At 38.0% G+C, this 18,538-nt stretch overlaps 2 protein-coding genes across 2 annotated transcripts in view; both read right to left on the reverse strand.

The window, feature by feature from the left end:
- LOC127412489 (inactive ubiquitin carboxyl-terminal hydrolase 54-like) overlaps positions 1-4,426 on the reverse strand; it is an 80,173-nt gene extending 75,747 nt beyond the window's left edge. Inside the window, exon 1 of the mRNA XM_051648892.1 lies at positions 4,333-4,426. The gene's annotated coding sequence lies outside the window, so the exon portion shown is untranslated. The remainder of the gene's footprint in view (positions 1-4,332) is intronic.
- A 934-nt stretch (positions 4,427-5,360) lies between these two features.
- Positions 5,361-17,403, reverse strand: LOC127412500 (myozenin-1-like). Its single transcript, XM_051648953.1, has 6 exons — positions 17,268-17,403; positions 10,896-10,992; positions 8,416-8,603; positions 7,887-8,142; positions 6,794-6,974; positions 5,361-6,703 (listed from the first exon to the last, which is right to left on the reverse strand). The coding sequence occupies exons 2-6, from the start codon at positions 10,981-10,983 to the stop codon at positions 6,472-6,474; spliced, it is 945 nt and encodes a 314-aa protein (XP_051504913.1). The 5' UTR covers positions 10,984-10,992; positions 17,268-17,403; the 3' UTR covers positions 5,361-6,471.
- Positions 17,404-18,538: the final 1,135 nt, after the last annotated feature.

Here is an 18,538-nt window from a genome sequence, read left to right on the forward strand (position 1 = left end):
GCCATTTAGTTTTATATTTTATCTAACACAATAAAATTCAGACATTATTAAGTGTGACTTTAGTGTTCATATTCACTTTATGTATTGTTACAGAGAGGACTTTGTAAGTTCAGTGTAACTTAATAGAACTAATGTAGAGTGTGACCAGACTTTCGGCTTCAGAGACTGTTACATTATGACTGATCGAGACAGTTACCTGGTATCAGGCACACATAAGCACATAGACACACAAACATATGCTACGTATAATAAAAAGTAGGCTACACAGGTTTCATTGTAAGAGGAGGGCCTTTAAGTTTTTGCTATTGGTTCACTATAGGCCAGTAGACAGAATTCAATCAGAGACAGAGAGGTGTGTGTGAGCAGTTCTCCAAAGACCACTGAAACCACTGAAAGCACGAATGGATTTATGTTTCTCTATTCCCCTCCATTTCTTTAAAAGCATTTCTCCAAGCACAATTAATAAAGAATAACTGAAAAAAATAGAAAACATTGAGCCATTCTTTGTAAAATAACAAAGACATATTTTATAAAATGGCAAGAGCTGTTCCATACAGAGACCTTGTGCTGCTTTCTCAAAAATTAGAAAAGTTTTGTCTCTGTTGGGGCTTCATCTTGATTAAGCAGGAAAACTGCCCTTACAAGGAAAAGACCTTGGCAAATATCAAACGAAGATAAAGTTTTGATTTACACATGAATGTCCTCCACTTAGCTCCAATTGTCCTCTACCTTGAGAAGTTTAATAAAAGTTACCCTCAAGGGCTTTTCTGTCCCTTCATGTCGTAAGCCCATACAGCATGTTGTGAAATTTACAGGAATCTCATACACCCCCAACCAATTAGCCTGACTGAAGACTCTGTCCGCTGATGAATACATGGTAGCATAGGCCCTTGAGGGCCGACCATCAGTATGTTAATTTATTCATCTTTAAATTTTACATAACAATTAGTATCCTTCTTTTGCATGCATGCCAGGACTCTTATTTACTTTTTCCAGAGAAATGGGGGGGGGGGGGGGGGGTGATACAAAAACATAAGGAGAATGTTGGGATGCAGGGGTGTCTGTTTTGATCACTCCTCTTCTCTGCATTAAGAGACACGTCACCTTGTTTACGTAACATACCATCACAATGAGAACTAATTGAAACATGTTTGTGCATGGCAATGATCCAACTTATTAAACCCAAATCGTTTTAAAAATGTGAATGTTGTTCTATTTGGAAAGAAAAAATTAATACAATTTAAAAATAATACTTTTGAAATGCAGAGTTACTTCAAAGAGTTTCCTTGCAATGTTCACATGCATTCAGACATTTTCACTCCAGGTTTATGACTGCTATTATTATTTTATAATCTTGTAATTTCCCTTGAACAGCAGGTGACAGGAATAAATAATCTATAAATAGATGTGACCACAGACATTAAAACAACAAAACAAAAAGTAATGAACCATTTAAGGGATAGTTCACTCAAAAATGCTAATTCTCTCATCGCTTACTCACCCTCACGCCATCCCAGATGTGTATGACCTTCTGTCTTCTGCTGAACACAAACGAAGATTTTTAGAAGAATATCTCAGCTCTGTAGGTCTATTCAATGTAAATGAATGGTGACCAAAACTTTGAAGCTCCAAACTCCAAAAAATACATAAAGGCAGCATAAAAGTAATCCACACGACTCCAGTGGTTTAATCCACGTCTTCATAAGCAATCTAATCAATTTTGGGTGAGAACAGACCAAAGTACCATAACTCATTTTCACTGTACATCTTGCCATTATAGTCAGGCACAATCATTATTTTAAGCTCGATTACACTTCCTAGTGCTTGATGCATGTGCAGAGTGCTAGATGATGCTAGGAAGTGTAATTGAGCTTGAAATCATGCTTGCCAAGATTTAGGCTACATCCACATTAATCCGGATACCTTTAACGGCATTTTCGTTTTCGAAACACTCTCTGTCCACACTAAAATGCCCTTACTACGCATGCGAAAAATCTACGTTCCATGTACGGTCTGAAACACAATTGTCCTCGTGTTCCGTCGCCGGACAGCAATTTCGAGTAAACTTGCCGTCGCCTTTGAAGGAATGCAATTTGAAGGTTGTACAAAGTAACATTTATCTTTAACAACGCTATCAAAATGAACAGTAAAAATAAATGCTGCTACAACATGGGCCACCATCTTGATATTTTTGGGTTGAATGGATTACATGACTGCATCACATGACAACAAATATGTCATAGTTTTCAGATATCTCTGTTTCCCCTGTCCACACGTGCGAATCCAGCGTTTTCAAATTATCCACTTGGAAGAGCGTTTTCGTAAAGCTCCGTTTTCACATCTCAGTATGAAAAACGTAGAGAAACAGATGCGTTTTTAAATGAAAACGTATTAGTGTGGACGCGGCATTATAGTGACAGGGGAGTTACATTTTGGTCTGTTCTCACTAGGCCTGTCACGATAACTACATTTGTTGGACGATATATTGTCCCAGAAATAATTGCGATAAACGATATTTTTGTAATTTTAAGACCATTTTATGCCACTGATATAATGATAATATAATAGCATAATAATGCAAGTACACCCTTTCAAAGAGCAATGAACTTTCAATTCTTAACAATATTCAGACATTGGAATCGGAATGTTAAAAATAATTTAAGTCGGGAAGGCCCCACTCCATCTCCAACTGCTGTTTTTGTTCCCAGCTCGGAAAACTGGATGGGATGGTTATGTTTTAGATGAGCTTTTAGGTTAGTTGTAGGGCTGGGCGATATGGCTTCAGAAATTACATCTCAATATTTTTCAACAAATTGACGATACTCGATATATATCTCGATAATTATGTTTTTGCCCAGCCCTAGTTAGTTGTAGTGCCACTTTTCATTGTCACTGTTTTTAAACAAAGTCGACATACCGGCTCGTTCGCGTTAATGGGCTCTCCTCTCTCATTTGGCTTAAAGCCAATATGTTCCCACATTGGAGCTCTGGGATGCGGCTTTGAAACCAAGTCCATTTTGACTTACTCTTCCAAACTTTCTGGCTGGAATTATGCAGTTATTAGGAAAAACACCTATTAAAACAACTAAAACACTGGCTAAAATGTTGGTGACATTCATTCTTATATTAACAAACACGCATGTAAACACAAAAGGCAATATCAAGGTCAGCAAAAATTATCGAGGTCGTGTCCATGTAACGTACGATAAGTTGATAACTTAATTATCTTGACAGGCCTAGTTCTCACCCAAACCCATTTGGATCTCTTCAGAAGACATGGATTTAACCACTGGAGTTTTATGGACTACATTTATGCTGCCTTTATGTGCTTTTTGGAGCTTCAAAGTTTTGGTCACCATTCACTTGCATTGTATTGACCTACAGAGCTGAAATATTTCTCCAAAAATCTTCGTTTGTGTTCTGCAGAATAAAGAAAGTCATACATCTGGGATGGCATGAGGGTAATTAAATAATGAGAACATTTAATTTTGGGGTGAACTATACCTTTAAGGGCCTATTTAGAAAATATTAAAATACTGATGGATGGATGGATGCATGGATGGGTCAGCACCCCTGCAGGACCTACTATACACATCTCTCTTTGCCTCTCTCACCTGCACAGCCGCTAAAACGTCACCATATGATATTGGCGGTTAGAGGACAATCGACTGTATTGAAAAGAGAAACCGCTACGTCATTGCAAATGGTAAGGAGCATAGGTCTCATACTGGATAAGTTAAGACGCAATGCAACAGAACCAGAAAAGTATCACCTCTAAAATAAAAATACCACGATTTTTATTTTATGTAGGTTGCATTTTATCACCAATAAATAAAATAAGAAAATCTGCATTTGTGATTTGCCTTATATGAAAGAATATATTCATACATCGACACGACCGAGATCCAACCATGTGGTTATTCTATAACGTGGCGAACTTCTAGGTACGCAGTTGGGTTGTATTCGCCACAACGAACAGTGTGCACAGCTTGGTCAGCACATTAGAGCATGTGAGATGTAGAGTCTCCTTCACAATATGCCTGTAATATAATACAACCCTCGTGAAGAACCATATTAAACATGAAAGCGCCACTTTGAAATACGCAGCGCTGCGTAAATGAATAAAGCCATCCTTTCTGGCAGCGCTGCATCCCTGTTTGTTTACAAACGTCACTCGCATTTCTTCAGGATCCTAGCAGCACATGCCCGAGGAAGAGTAGCTACGTCTTAACTTTACAACTCACAGAGCAAAACGTCTCTTCTCCCCCTATTTAACGTCAGGTGAACTGATGCCGCCAATTTCTATAAGATAGTGAATTGTTGTTTCCTTACCTTGCCGTGTGCATCCTTCCCCTGGCTGGTCTTTAGGGCAAAATCTGTTATTTTCTGCCGCTAAACCTTAAACATCCCTCAGCGTCACCGTGTGCTGCAGCCAAGGCAACCAACTCTCGCGATGTTTGGCGTCTCAGGTATCGATGGAGTGAGACTGGGCCATGGTTAGGGATGTATTAACTGTAAATAAATACAGAGGCTGTCTAGACTGTTTAAATAGAATTGGATTTCACCTGTAGGTAAAAAGTGCTTATGAACCATCGCAACCATTTGGCTGGCTGTGGTCAGCAGTAGGAGCAGTAGTAACTTTCTTCTTTCCAATCTAATTACAAACACTGTATTTGGTTCACCCAAAAATTATTTACTCTCATCATTTACTCACCCTCAAGCCATCCCAGATGTGTATGACTTTCGTTCTTCTGCTGTACACAAACAAATATTTTTAGAAGAATATGCAAGTGAATGGAGGCAAGAACTTTGAAGGTCCAAAAAGCACATAAAGGCAGCATAAAAGTAATCCATAAGACTCCAGTGGTTAAATCTATATCTTCAGAAGCGATATGATAGGTGTGGGTGAGAAACAGATCAATATTTAAGTCCTTTTTTACTATTAAGTCTCTGCCCAGTAGGTGGCGATATGCACGATGAATGTGAATCGCCAAAAACAAAAGAAAAATGTAGAAGTGAAAGTGGAGATTTATAGTAAAAAAGACTTAAATATTGATCTGTTTCTCACCCACACCTATGTTGTTGCTTATTAAGACATGGATTTAACCACTCGAGTCTTACTTTTATGCTGCCTTTATGTGCTTTTTGGAGATTCAAAGTTCTGGCCTCCATTCACTTGCATTGTATGGATGTATAGAGCTGAGATATTCTTCTAAAAATCTTTGTTTGTGTTCAGCAGAAGAAAGAAATTAATACACACCTGGGATGGCATGAGGGTGAGTAAATGATAAGAGAGAAATTTCATTTTTGGGTGAACTATCCCTTTAAAGTTACAAAAGACCAAAACAAAAATATAAGCTATCAATAGTTTATTAAAGAATGGGCATGTACTAGAGTAAACGCAGCAGTGAGTTCTTTTTATCATGCCAAATTTCAGAAGACTAGTTCGTGGTAACAAGGACATTGTGATTTGTGTATTACACTGTATGAATTGTAATATGAGATCATATGTTATTTAAAATGAAGGTTGTAGATTGCACAATTACCTTTTTTCTGTTTTTAGGTAACACTTTAAAGTACATAAAGGTTCCATTTATTAACATTTGTTAATGTATTAGGTATCATGCACAAACAATGAAAGATATGTAATTTTACAGCATTTATTAATCTTAGTTAGTGTAAGTAAATAAAAATACAATTGTTCATTGTTAGTTCATGTTAATTCATAGTGCATTAACTAATGTTAACTAATACAACTTGTAATTTTTTTTTTATGTATTAGTATATGTTGAAACTAACATTTACCAAGATTAGTTAATGCTGTATTAGTATTGTTTATTGCTAGTCCGTCAATTTTGTTGACTAATGTTAACAAATGGAACCTTACTATAAAGTGTTACCTGTTTATCTTATTGTTTTTAATTTTTATTTTATTTTGTGACAGAAAAAGGCATTTTGTGTCAAGCAGTCCTTCCCTTCTTACTGGATTTTGTTGCCCAAAGGCACAAGTATTGCTCATTTTTCCATCTCTAAAGTGCAACATGCTGACAAAATAAGAAGCAAAGCAAAATTTCAGTCTCATTCAGTATCCAACTGAAACCTTTTATGATCATTTAAGTGTATATGCTTCATGCTTCATGCTTCATGCAAAGACATACATATTTATTTGTAAAAAGCCCACATTCAGATGCATATGTAGACTAAAGCTAAAATGTGTACATTGAGAGAGCAACATTTGGACATTACTTATTTGTACATTTTATTTGTCATCCTAATGATTCTACAGATTGTTACAATTTCTTTGGGACAACATTTTGAATATGCTACAGGACACAAGCATTGGTGCACAGGTGACTATGTGTATGTTTTGTGTGTGTGTGTCTGCCTGTCTGTCTGTCTGTCTGTTAATTAGAGTGCAGGGTAATTAGGGCAGGCATAAATTAGGTATGGTTTGTTTGAAGGGTTGTAGGTTCACAGGTCTCCAGTCTCCCCATCAAATGGTATAGTATCCAACTCCATGTGAATACTGCCTGGTTCAATGCTTCCTCCCCAGCCAATGGGTGTGCGATTAAATGAGGGCCGTGAGCTTATATCATGCTGGTACACCACTGCTGGTTCTGGCTCCTCAGTCACTTCGATGTCTGGCAGCTGAAAGGTCATCAGCTGAGCAGCCTTCTCAAAGCCCCCATAGGGTATAGCACTCCTATACAGTTTAAAAGACACATAATGAAGACAAAATGTAACAGGATTGAAAAAAGTACAATTATAGCCAGATGCAAGTGCAGTGAGGCACCTGTTGAAGCTCTTAAATTTGCTTAGCTCCTTAGAAGCAGAGGGTCCTGGCATTTGAGGCTTCATTGTGGCTAGAAGCTCTTCATTTCCCTTCATAGCCCGTTCCCAAGGTGAAGTATATGTCTTCACATGTTCAGATCCTTTTTTAGCCTTTTCCAAAGCAGCCTTAGCATTTTCCTCGCCTATTGAGAAAAAGAAATATAAACTGATTGAAAGGGATCAGTCATGTGCACTATTGAACAAATGATCATGTACATCTACATAAAAACCTGCTATGTAGAGATTATGTAATTTGTTAACACTTTAACATTTGTTAATTGTTTTCATCATGAGTCTCAATGGCAGTTTAATGTGGGTGAACTGGCTAGTGTTTGAAGATCTCATTAGCCGCTTTTCCACTATTGGGCCAAATGAGGGCATGCTAGTTCGTGCCAGGACCAGTTGCGTTCCTACCATCACTTCCGGGGATTCATTGTGCCTCCTTGGGGCCAACTGACAAGCACCCTGGCCCGCCGATTACCCTTGGGCCAAAGAAGGCCAACTGGTGATTGAGGCGGGGTCAATGTCAAAGGCAAAGTCAGGTCAGATGTTTAAGCACCAAGATCCTCCTTTCCAAATTATTCATATCTAGCTATCTCAACAGATCAACGGAGAATGTAGAATCGTCAGTACTGGTCAGTAGATGAAATCAGGGCTTTTCTAAATATTTGAGCTGATGAAAATGTGCAACATCATTAAATATACTGTAGCTGAACTTGCCAAATTGTGTATCCAGTGCACAGCGGTACAAGTTCCAGAAAAAATTGTGGGCACAGTACAAATCTGTGCTCAATTCAAGGGCTAGCTAGTCCCCAGAGTCTGATACCTCAGCTTGAGTTTCCCTCTTGCTTGCGAAATGGGCAAGTGTGTGACGTTGGCACCAGGGCGGCGTATTAAGGGCAGGTTTTAGGGCAACACTGCGGGGCTATTGGCCCAATGGTGGGAATGCAGTTCGATTTTGGTCTTGTGGCCCAAGGCTATTGGCTGACTAGTTGATAACCCTGGCTCGAACTTGCCCGATAGTGGAAAAGCAGCTATTCTGGGTTCCTACTCACTCCATGAGGCATCTCCTGACACACCATCCTTCCCCCCGGCTCCTGCTCCGGCTCCTGCTGCCCCTGCAGCACCTCCAGTGAGCCCATCTGCTGCCAGCCCACCCCCTGCTCCCTTGCCATAGCTTCCTGGTTTAGGAGGAGGCACTGGTGCTTGGCCAGACCCACCAGCATGGCCAGCCATCTGTCCACCAATCAGGCAGCCACCAACATCCATCATCTGGCCCCCCAGACTGGGCACAAATTTCTGGAGGTTATCCTTACGCAGAGATCAGTAACAATATAATTAGTGGAAGAACAAATTCAGTGGCATTTCAAAATCAAGACTCAGATTGTATTTGGAATGGAAAATTGAAATGAAAATAATGGGATCAGAATGATTACAGAATGAAGAATATTTACAGAGAATACATTTAGATAGATTTTAGAATTAGAACATAAGAACAGTTTGATGCATAAAATCTACCATCTGAGAACAGATACACTGAATTTTATTGATAACTACAGTATATTGAATTTTAACATTCCTTACCATAGACTCACTACTGAAGAGGTCGGGGTTGTTCTCATAGATAAACCTCTCCACACGAATCTGTCTCATCTTGAACATCTTGGAGCCTTTGTTCTTCATCAGGGACAGTTCCTCCAGCATGGTATCCTTTGGTGTCCTTATCTTTTTCCCCAAATCAAACTCTGAAGCCTCAGGCTCTGAATCATACTCTAGAAATAATGAGTTATTATTAGTAAGTATTATACAACAGTTAGTTCCAGTCCTCAAATCTGATTGAACGAATGGCGCTCCAAGAGTGCTGATATACAGTCCAACAGCACGGTGATGCTTCACTATATGTATCACTCCACTTCTCTGGGTCCATGGCTTTCCAAAGATTCATCGTTCATTTTGATTTCATTCACTGATTCGCTCAGTATCCATTTCTGGAGATTGCATATTTACTCCAGTAGGTGGCGACAAATGAGCATCTTTTATGTTATAAGTGAGTCATTCAATCATTGACTCAACTGATTAATTAAAAACACAGAGTAATTTACCACAGAAACAAAGGAAGTGAATGAGAACGATTGTTCACTGAAAAGATACATTCAAAAACCCTGATTCATTTATGAATGAAACACAACTAGTTCAAAACAGAGTATTGAGTGTGTAGTGCAGAGAGTGGAGTTGTCTTGATCCTTTGGCTTTTTAAAAAAAATATTTTTGCTGGCAGAGAAGAAATGCTTGAACTAACTGGTCAATTTTTGACTGAAATGTTTTTTATTTATTGTTATTTTATGTTGAACTGTTGTATAAAAGCAATATCACACCCACAATCGTGCTGTTGTGCCATGCATAAGTATATATTAAGATATTAATTAATAACTAATTTGGTGAAATTACTGGTCAAGATCTTTACAAAACAGTGTGATCAATTTAACAGTAATAATAACATTAATATGAGTATGTCCTTTTCTAAGTTGAAAGCATGTAAATTGGCAAGCTAGTAAATTTAATTTATTCATGTTAATGCAAAGTGCAATCGGCATTATTGCATTTTTATATCTACATTTATTTATTTTGCAGATACCTTTATCCAAGGGCTTACAAATGAGGAACAATATGAACAAAAGCAATTCAATCACATTTGAAGTATATCAATACAAAATTCCAGAAAAGCTAGTGCATAGATTTAGTATTCTGGGAGACAACAGAAAGAGAACTGAGAGGTTTTTTAGCATCATAGTGCTGACAATGCATTAGTTGAATTATAATTGTGCATCCTATTATTAATATGAAAAGACTATACTTAGAAAGTGAAATATCTCCTGGGTTCTCTAGAACAGAGGTCATCCGTGTTCAGTGTATCATTCATATTTTACAAATGTATCTAGGTATTTTTCTACACTGTAATCATAACAGTAACCGGATAGCTATTAGTCATCCTGCCACCCACTGTTTGTGCTGGAAAATAATCCACAGTTCCCTGAAAATGCTGATGACAGTGATCAAGTAAACTACAAATTTCAATTGAAACTTATCAGTTATCTCTGCATTAGCTATAATGTCACTGACTGCTTAACATAGAATATGACTGTGTGGTCACAAAAAATAATTTTGCCCAAGGATAGTTAGTGAAAATACAGACATAAATGTCAAGATCACAGGAATCTCTCAGACAAAAGCATCAACAGCAATCTCCTCACAAGCTATATTTTCTGTCTTTCCACAACAACAGTTTCTTGGTCTCATTTAAAAGTATAGAAAATAACATGTTAATTAGTCAAGTTTTCCACCTGGAGACTCATATGTAATATTCTTTCAGTGGAGTATGAGTCTCATGATTATAATGTGAGGAGAAGGGAGAGATACTCCAGTAATAATTAGAGAGACAGCTGGCATTTCGGCTGTGAAATCTACAAGATAAATGTTGTTGCTATATCATATGCCTACTTATTAAAACAGATTAATCCAGACACATGAAACCTTAGTGACAGGCCCTGAAATTTAGATAAAGTTCCCAATGAACAGTTTGAAAGTGACATAAATAACGTTTTTACTTTTCTGTCTGTCTCTCTGTATGAACTGATCATTCTGTCATCACCCTAGAATGGCTGCCAACACAGTTGCTGGACCAGGTTAGATACTGTCTGTGTTTTTGTTATCGTCAAAGCCTCTAATCTCTTTAATGACAACTTTCAAAAACACCTTTTCACCTGTCAGACTCAACAAGGCTAAAAAACAAAAACACATCAATTATATATACTGCACCATAAAAGATACTGTATATAAAGAAAAACTGTTATTACCGGTGTATGTATGATAAAAGATAAAAGAAAGGGCAGAATCTGTTAGTCTCAGAGCTCAATATCATGGTCAGGAAATGTTATTCTTAGCAAAGCTTCCACCTTCGAGAAAATCTTGCATTAATATGTATAATGCATGGCGTCCTTGCTTGGTTGTACAGTATGATTACATTCGTCAGTCAATATGCATCAATGTTGAGGACAAAGGCTTACCATCCTGGGTTATGTGTGACAGGTCAGTGATTATCTTGGTAGGCTTTTTCCTCTTGTTGGGTGGGGCTGGAGTTCCTGAGAGAGGCATGGTTTCAGACTGAGAAAAACAATATCAGAGTAGAGGGTTTGATTAGATATCTATAACTATAAAACTATGTCTAAACTATAACAAAAATGTATATCTACTGAATAGCAAATTCACATAACAGATGATTCTATAACTTTCAAAGCAAGATTCAGAGAAGAGTTGAAGAGGCCTTTCATGTTTGCTGAAATCATGTCTTTCAGTGCAGATAAATGACACTCTGATTATGGTTTGTGTAAAAACTAAAATAAAAGGCCAGACAACAATCTATACTTAAAGTAAATGTGTACGTATTACACATATGCATTAAAGGGGTCATGACATGAGGAATCAAATTTTCCTTGATCTTTTGATATGAGGTTATTGTACTGTAAAAACATACTGTAAGTTTCAGAACTGAAAACTTCCTCCTTAATAGAAAAAGAGCATTTATTTAAACCAAGCTGCAAAAGGAGGCTTGTTTGGAATTTGTGGAACTTGTGATGTCATTGCACCCTTGGCTCCGCCCACTGGTGTTCAGTCAGTCACACAGGTGAAGAGGAGAGAGATTGGGCCTGTCATGCAAAATTCATCCAAAGTGGTCTTACACAGGACACCTTCATGTGCCTATCTGGATTTAAATGTTTTTCTACATAAACGTGCACGGCTTTGACCGTTATCATACATCTCGCGCCGCTTTTAAAAGACGCCAAAAAAAGGCTTCCCTAATTTTGTTTAATTCAGCTGAGCTGTCTTGATGTTGTGCTGTTTTGAAGGAGTACTGAACCGTTTTTGCACCCATCTGTGCTATTTTTGTTTGTTGGTCTTATGTAAACATGCACTACAGGACATCTTTGATTGTTTTGATGTGTTTCCGGTGATGTGTGCCACGTTTTAAGAGCGGTACAACACAACTTTTAAAAACGCATCTCATTCTGCTGCTGCCACCGACTGGGAGAAACACATGAAGTCCTGTGTGTAAACAAATACGGAAGATGTGAGATGTGAAGACCAGCATTCTGCTTTGGCCTGTTGAAGCCGGTTGAATCACCCAACATCACCGTGGATTGAATTACATTTGTGTATTCAGAAGATTTCATTATGAATTGCTTGTGAAACATTCACGATATGATTCAAGCATTGCAAAGGACTGTTATTGAAAGATGGGGCAGTTAAAATTAGACTACTGGATGAAAAACCATAAGTAACCAGTTTCATTCATGAATATGTCATATGTCATGACTGTTTTATAGTTTATGGTGCTGCTTGAGCGAACAGTTTGATACATTCAGATGAATATGTGTTGGGTGTACATTATGTATTAACCCAGAAATGTAGTTTTATAATGTTATGTGGAGTTTGTTCATTTACTTCGGAAATGAACAAACGTTTAAAAAACTGCTGTATTGGAAGGGCTTCATGATGTTAGCCATTCATAGCACTGGGTGTTTACAATGAAGTCTTAAAGGGCCAGACAGCTTAAAACTGAGCATTTCAGACAGAGGGCAGAGACAGGGTGGAAAATTATTATATATGACTAAATTATGACTGTTTGGTGCAACAAAAAAAAAAAAAAAAAAAATTTACTAACATTATAAGTGGACCTCAGGAAAGATAATAAAATTATTTATATATATAATATATAAATACCCCTTTAAAGGAATATTCCTGGTTCAATACAAGTTAAGCTCAATCGATAGCATTTGTGGCACAGTGTTGATTACCACAAAAAATAATTTCAACTCGTCCATCATTTTCTTTAAAGAAAGCAGAAGTAAAGGTTACAGTGAGAAACTTAAAAGTGAATGGGGCCAATTTTTGGAGGGTGTAAAGACAGAAATGTGAAGCTTATAATTTTATAACAGCAATTACATTAATTCTTCAGTTAAAACTCATGTATTATTTAGCTGTAAAGTTGTTTAAATCTTAATTTTTACAGTTGTTTTAGGGTTTGTTGACATTACATTGTCATTACAACAAAGTTGTAAAATTTACTATAACTTTACACAGAACAGGTTAGTAAGTGATTTTATCACACTAAATCATGTTACCACACATATTGTTTATGTGTTTTTGTTTATGTATACTTTTGAAACAGTGAGTATTTTAATGTTTACGGATTGGCCCCATTCACTTTGAATGTAAGTGTCTCACTGTAACACAGATTTTTGCTTTTTTTTTTAAAGAAAAGTAGGGACGAGTCAAAATTGAATTTTGTGGTAATCAATACTATGCCACAAATTCAGTCGATTAAGCTTAACTTGTATTGAACCGAGAATTTTCCTTTAAACAAGCTGACACACATGTAAAAATCGACATTGCATTACACTGATTTGATCAAGGAAAGTGTTGATTCAAGAAAATTTAGCATACATCCCCATCCTTTAATTTCTGCAAAAGTTTTAAAGCTGAAGTCTGTCATTTCTGCCCCAACAGTGCTTGGAGTGGTATTTTAAGACACAACATCCAGACACAATTATTGTGACATCCTTACAAACTTATTTATCAGACTTACAAACAAGCAAACAGTGGCTCTCAACAGAACAGAAATAACTTATAATTGATATTTTTTAATTTTTAAGGGGGAAAGTTACACCAAAATGAATATTCTGTCATAATTTATTCATCCTCATGTTGTTCCAAACACCTGTGGCTATCTTTCTGCCATGGAACACAACAGGAGATGTTAGGCAGAATGTTAGCCTGAAACACCATTCACTTTTTGTGTATGGAAAAAAAGATGCAAAGTAAATGAACGGTGACTGTGGCTAACATTCTGCCTAAAATCTCCTTTCGCATTCCAATGGAAGAAAGATAGGCATACCGATTTGGAACAAATGAGAGTGAGTAAATGATGACAGAATTTTCATTTTTGGGCGAACTAGCCATTATCTAAGCCTATGTAAATTGTTTGTTTTTTGTCTTGAAGTACATGTAGACCTACTGCCTTTCAAAGTTCAAGGATAGTAAAGCTATATATTTAAAATAGGGGGAATGAAGATCATAATTTCAGCCCAATTTTTCCAGATTTAGCCAGATTTGAATTTGTTATAAAATTTTAGTTTTTTAAAGATGAAATATTTCAGCGCCACTAGCACAACAAAATGGAATTGCAAAAATCAAAACAGTTTTATGCAAACGCCCCCCGTCTGCCATTAGTCAAACAAAGAGATAGTCCCACCCCTAAATCACGCCATTGGTTGAATAACGTTGTTTGGGGCGGGTCTAAACTGGTTGCTTAAAACAAACAGCATTTTTCATAGCGTAACATAAACAGTGTTTACAGTTTTCGAGAAAATTAACCTATGAATGGCTTACTTGTTGTCTCTGCATATTAAGGTGGGATAGGAGAAAATATTTTAATACAGAAAAAGTTACATACTTCAGCTTTAATTTAATACAATTTTTATTAAATGTTTTGCTTTTCCTTGTTCTACGGTAATAACTTCTCTTAAATCCTTCTTCTGAACAATGATGGCAATTGCATTTGAGTTGTGCTTTTGATATTCTGCCTTTTCTATTCACTTCTATTCACGTCATAATTTGAATTGCATTATTTAAGGATAATAATTCTTATTAAACAGAACACTAAAACATTTCAACACTTTAATTTATTTACATCAACATGGAATAGGGTGGCCAGAAGTCCCGTTTTTTCCAGAACAGTCCCGTATTCATGCACTTTTTCTAGTGTCCTGACTTATTCTGAAAAAAATAGTTTTTTGTCCCATATTTCCCCTCTCCTAAAATTTCTCTCTTGCCTATGCAGCTTTCTCAGTCACGTGAGTATTCTAATCAAAGGTAGCCAAGGATATGGCTTGTAAAACCAATAAAATCACACCATGTTATTTGAAGTACATGACTGGAATAAACTATCCAATCACAATCCCCAGTAGACATCCAGTTAGTGAACTGATTGAAGAGTCAGTTTGAAAGAGCACACAGATGAACTTGCGGCTGGAAAAATGTCAAGCAAGCGTGCATGTACATTTAATGAGGATCTTCAAGAGTTTAAATATCTAAAAAAGGAGTCACAGACAGAGCCTAGTAAAGTGAGGTGTGAGATTTGTGGAGCTCGCTCTTCCATCTCCCATGGAGGCCGCACCGACATCATGCAGCATGTTCATACACAAAAGCATGTAGATGCTGCTAAAAGTAAGTGTGCCACATCAAGTGTTAGCGATTTCTTTGTGAAGCAAAGTTGCGAATCTGACAAGGTGAAGGACTTTTTGCTTATCATTCTGTTGTGCACGGCCATAGCTTTTCACATTCATGACCTGAGAGAAGTCTTGCAGGCCAGGCTGGAGGAATCATTCATACCCTCTTACATTAAAAAGCAGTTGGATGCCCTGGTTGAAGCTGGTGACATGTGAACAAATGATTTCTTTTGTGCAGTCAGAAACTTTTATTCAGCATCAGTGGATTACCTCCAAAATTGGAGCCGCTCATTGGAGAACACAGAAAAACTTGAGAGACTGAGAGACATCCCAGAGTGAAAAGACATTCAGAGCAGCTTTGAACACTTCTACTCCAGAATCCCCGCTCTCAGTTTGACTGACAAAACCTCGCTCTTTGATGAGTGGGCTTGCACGAAAAACATTGTCACTCGTTGCATCACTGAGTGGAGCATGAATAAGACGGCCGTGTCTGAGAGATGAACAGACCTTTTTTGTGAGCTGGAAAGCAAGACCATCATCTTCGGAGTCTTAGCCAAGGTTGTGGAGTTTGTCGTGTGTTTTATGCCTGCCTTGGACATCTGCGTGTTCTCATTAAGGAATGCAGCATGGGGGGCCTGGGTAGCTCAATGGTAAAGATGCTGGCTACCACCCCTGGAGTTCGCTAGTTCGAATCCCAGGGTGTGCGGAGTGACTCCAGCCAGGTCTCCTAAGCAACCAAATTGGCCCGGTTGCTAGGGAGGGTAGAGTCACATGGGGTAACCTCCTCGTGATCGCCATAATGTGGTTCGTTCTCGGTGGGGTGCGTGGTGAGTTGAGTGTGGATGCCGTGGTGGGTGGCGTGAAGCCTCCACACGCGCTATGTTTCTGTGGCAGCGCGCTCAACAAGCCATGTGATAAGATGCGTGGGTTGATGATCTCAGACGCGGAGGCAACTGGGATTCGTCCTCCGCCACCCGGACTGAGGCAAATCACTACGTGACCACGAGGACTTAAAAGCACATTGGGAATTGGGCATTCCAAATTGGGAGAATTTTTTTTATTTTTTATAAAAAAAATAAAAAGGAACGGAGCATGGACACCGGATAAATCTTGACTCAGTGTAACAGTCATGAAGGCAATGCTTTTCGTACATCTTAATTTTGGACTGGACTGCTCTTCATTTTACAATAAACTCTTGAAAGTCAAGCGCACACTGAGAAAAATTGCTGCCAGCGAAAAGTACAAGGTGACAGCAGTTACAGGTTATGATGCACCCTCTACTTCGCATTGATCTGTGCCTAGGTAAGGATATGTCAATTTCAGTTTTGCTGAGAGGGGGCTGTCCTGTTTTCCACAAGCAGGAATCTGGTCACGCTACTTGATAATAATTATCAAAACATTTTACTTTCAAAGTCTGGACATGGAGGTAATTAAACAGTTCTTGGCAAGCAGTAATATGAGCTTATCTTGTAGAATTTTCATAATGTCCCATCAGCTTCACTGAGCACAGAGTATACGTCATGTGCAGTTTCTTCAGGACTCTGTGAATGGCAAACACTGCATCGACTTGACTGTAACTCAATACAGTATGGCTATTTATAAACACTGTTTTGAAGCAAGACCTTTTAGCGACGAGTCATGGCATTGGTTTTATTGTCAGATACTTAGGTTCGTTCACAAACATACACACATATAAACACGTATACAGTGACTTAACTCTGCTGAGAAATCGAAAATCTCACTCAAACTGAAATGACACCATGGATGGATGTAGTGTTGGGATGAGGGGGCACAGTGACCCACCATGTAAAATAATCACGAGCTGGGCTTCACCAGACTTAAGTTCCCCCAGCTGGACAGTACAGGCTTTGCACTCCATATAAAATCATCAGCCAGGCTAAAGGGGGGAGTGTTCAACACTTTCCCACTTTCTGGCAGCAAAAGACATGGGGAAAACTGTACATATAAATTTGATTATTCCAATCAGTGCAAACATTTTGCATGTGCTGTCATTGCTTGCAAACTAGTTTTGTGGTTACCATGCCAGCAACAGAAATTATTGCTGGTCATTTTCTCTCCAGCATGCAGCTGTTAGTTGAACAGTGTGTGCTGTTAGTAAAGTGACAGAAAAAAATCTCATAATAAACTTACCAAGGCTCTTGACTCCTTGAGGAAAGTGGTCTTAAAGGTACAGTGAAAATAGGCAAAGGCTGGTGGCTTAAGTTTACCAGTTCCAGGGTACCTTTGACCTGTGGGTAGACCAAGAACCCAGGGAGTGCAAAATCCATTCGGGACATGGATGACAGATATTCATGGAGGGGAGGGTGAGTTGGGGTAAGAAGGGGGAGTGAGGGGTATGGGGGGTGCGTTTGGTCTGCACAGCACTTTGCTGATAGGAATATCAAGAGACTAATATCTTTCTCGCAGATGTTTCATTGGCTAAATATAGTTAAGTAAGAGAATGTGAGAGAGACCGGGCAATTGCACACATAGCTTCACATTGACATAAGGGTCTGAATGTTGCGGCAGTAATAGATTTGCACTTTTTCGTCTTTCGTTAATCACCTACAATTTGCTTTTTAAATCCAATTGTGGGCTCCCTAACTGTGCTAAATTTGTTTTTATGATAATGATTTAAGCACTAAGATCCAGAGGGTCAGTCTTGGACAGGGCAGCCAATGTTATAACAATAAAACATGGTTCTAAACAGTTTTAGCGGCAATGAGAAAATTATTAAGAAAATTAACAAATTTGCAATCTCATACATTTGACATTGCTGTCCTGGGTAGTACAAATAGGTATTTTAGCACACTGAATTCTTGCATTTTAATATTTCTCTACCGAACATGAAGCCTTATTCACACACTGCACTGCCAGAATATCACCTTTCTGTTTTCTGTAAAGCTGCTTTGGAGCCATATGTTTTGTAAAAAACTATGCAAATAAAACTGAATTGAAATGAACCTATCACAGAGACAATGTGCCTTACATCACTTTCATCACCTGCATCATTTACACTTTATGAACCGGAGAACTCATCAGATTCTTTCTATCTTTCAGGAAGGATCCACTCATAAATGGAATCTAACCACATGTATAAAAGGGGAAAGCTTGGAGCAGCCATAAAAAGTGCCTGAACATTATCAGCACTAAATATAGGATGACAGCATATGTGTGAGAATAGAACCAGCAAAAGCGCTTCTTAACCATCAGGGTACCCTACTTCACCACTACTGAGTTTTAGAAGAGTCATTGACTCTTAATAATTTTGATATGTATTAGAACTAAAATGCTAAAAAACACTGAAATGCTTACTCATGTTTCACTATATAATAACCTGATATATGCAATGAAATGTGGCAAAGAAGCATCACTATGTGATGATTAGTCACCTTCGTGACATAAACAATGGTTTTTAATCT

Source organism: Myxocyprinus asiaticus, chromosome 21 (assembly GCF_019703515.2).
Source record: "Myxocyprinus asiaticus isolate MX2 ecotype Aquarium Trade chromosome 21, UBuf_Myxa_2, whole genome shotgun sequence".
Classification (NCBI taxonomy): Eukaryota; Metazoa; Chordata; class Actinopteri; order Cypriniformes; family Catostomidae; genus Myxocyprinus; species Myxocyprinus asiaticus.

Bases quoted from the DNA above. Each gene is read 5' to 3' on its own strand.
- LOC127412500 (XM_051648953.1), bottom strand. From the start codon at position 10,983: ATGCCTCTCTCAGGAACTCCAGCCCCACCCAACAAGAGGAAAAAGCCT. The intron at 8,143-8,415 runs GTAAGGAATGTT...TCTCTGCGTAAG, and splicing joins TCTTCAGTAGTGAGTCTATG to GATAACCTCCAGAAATTTGT. The intron at 6,975-7,886 runs GTGAGTAGGAAC...TTTTCTCAATAG, and splicing joins GTCAGGAGATGCCTCATGGA to GCGAGGAAAATGCTAAGGCT.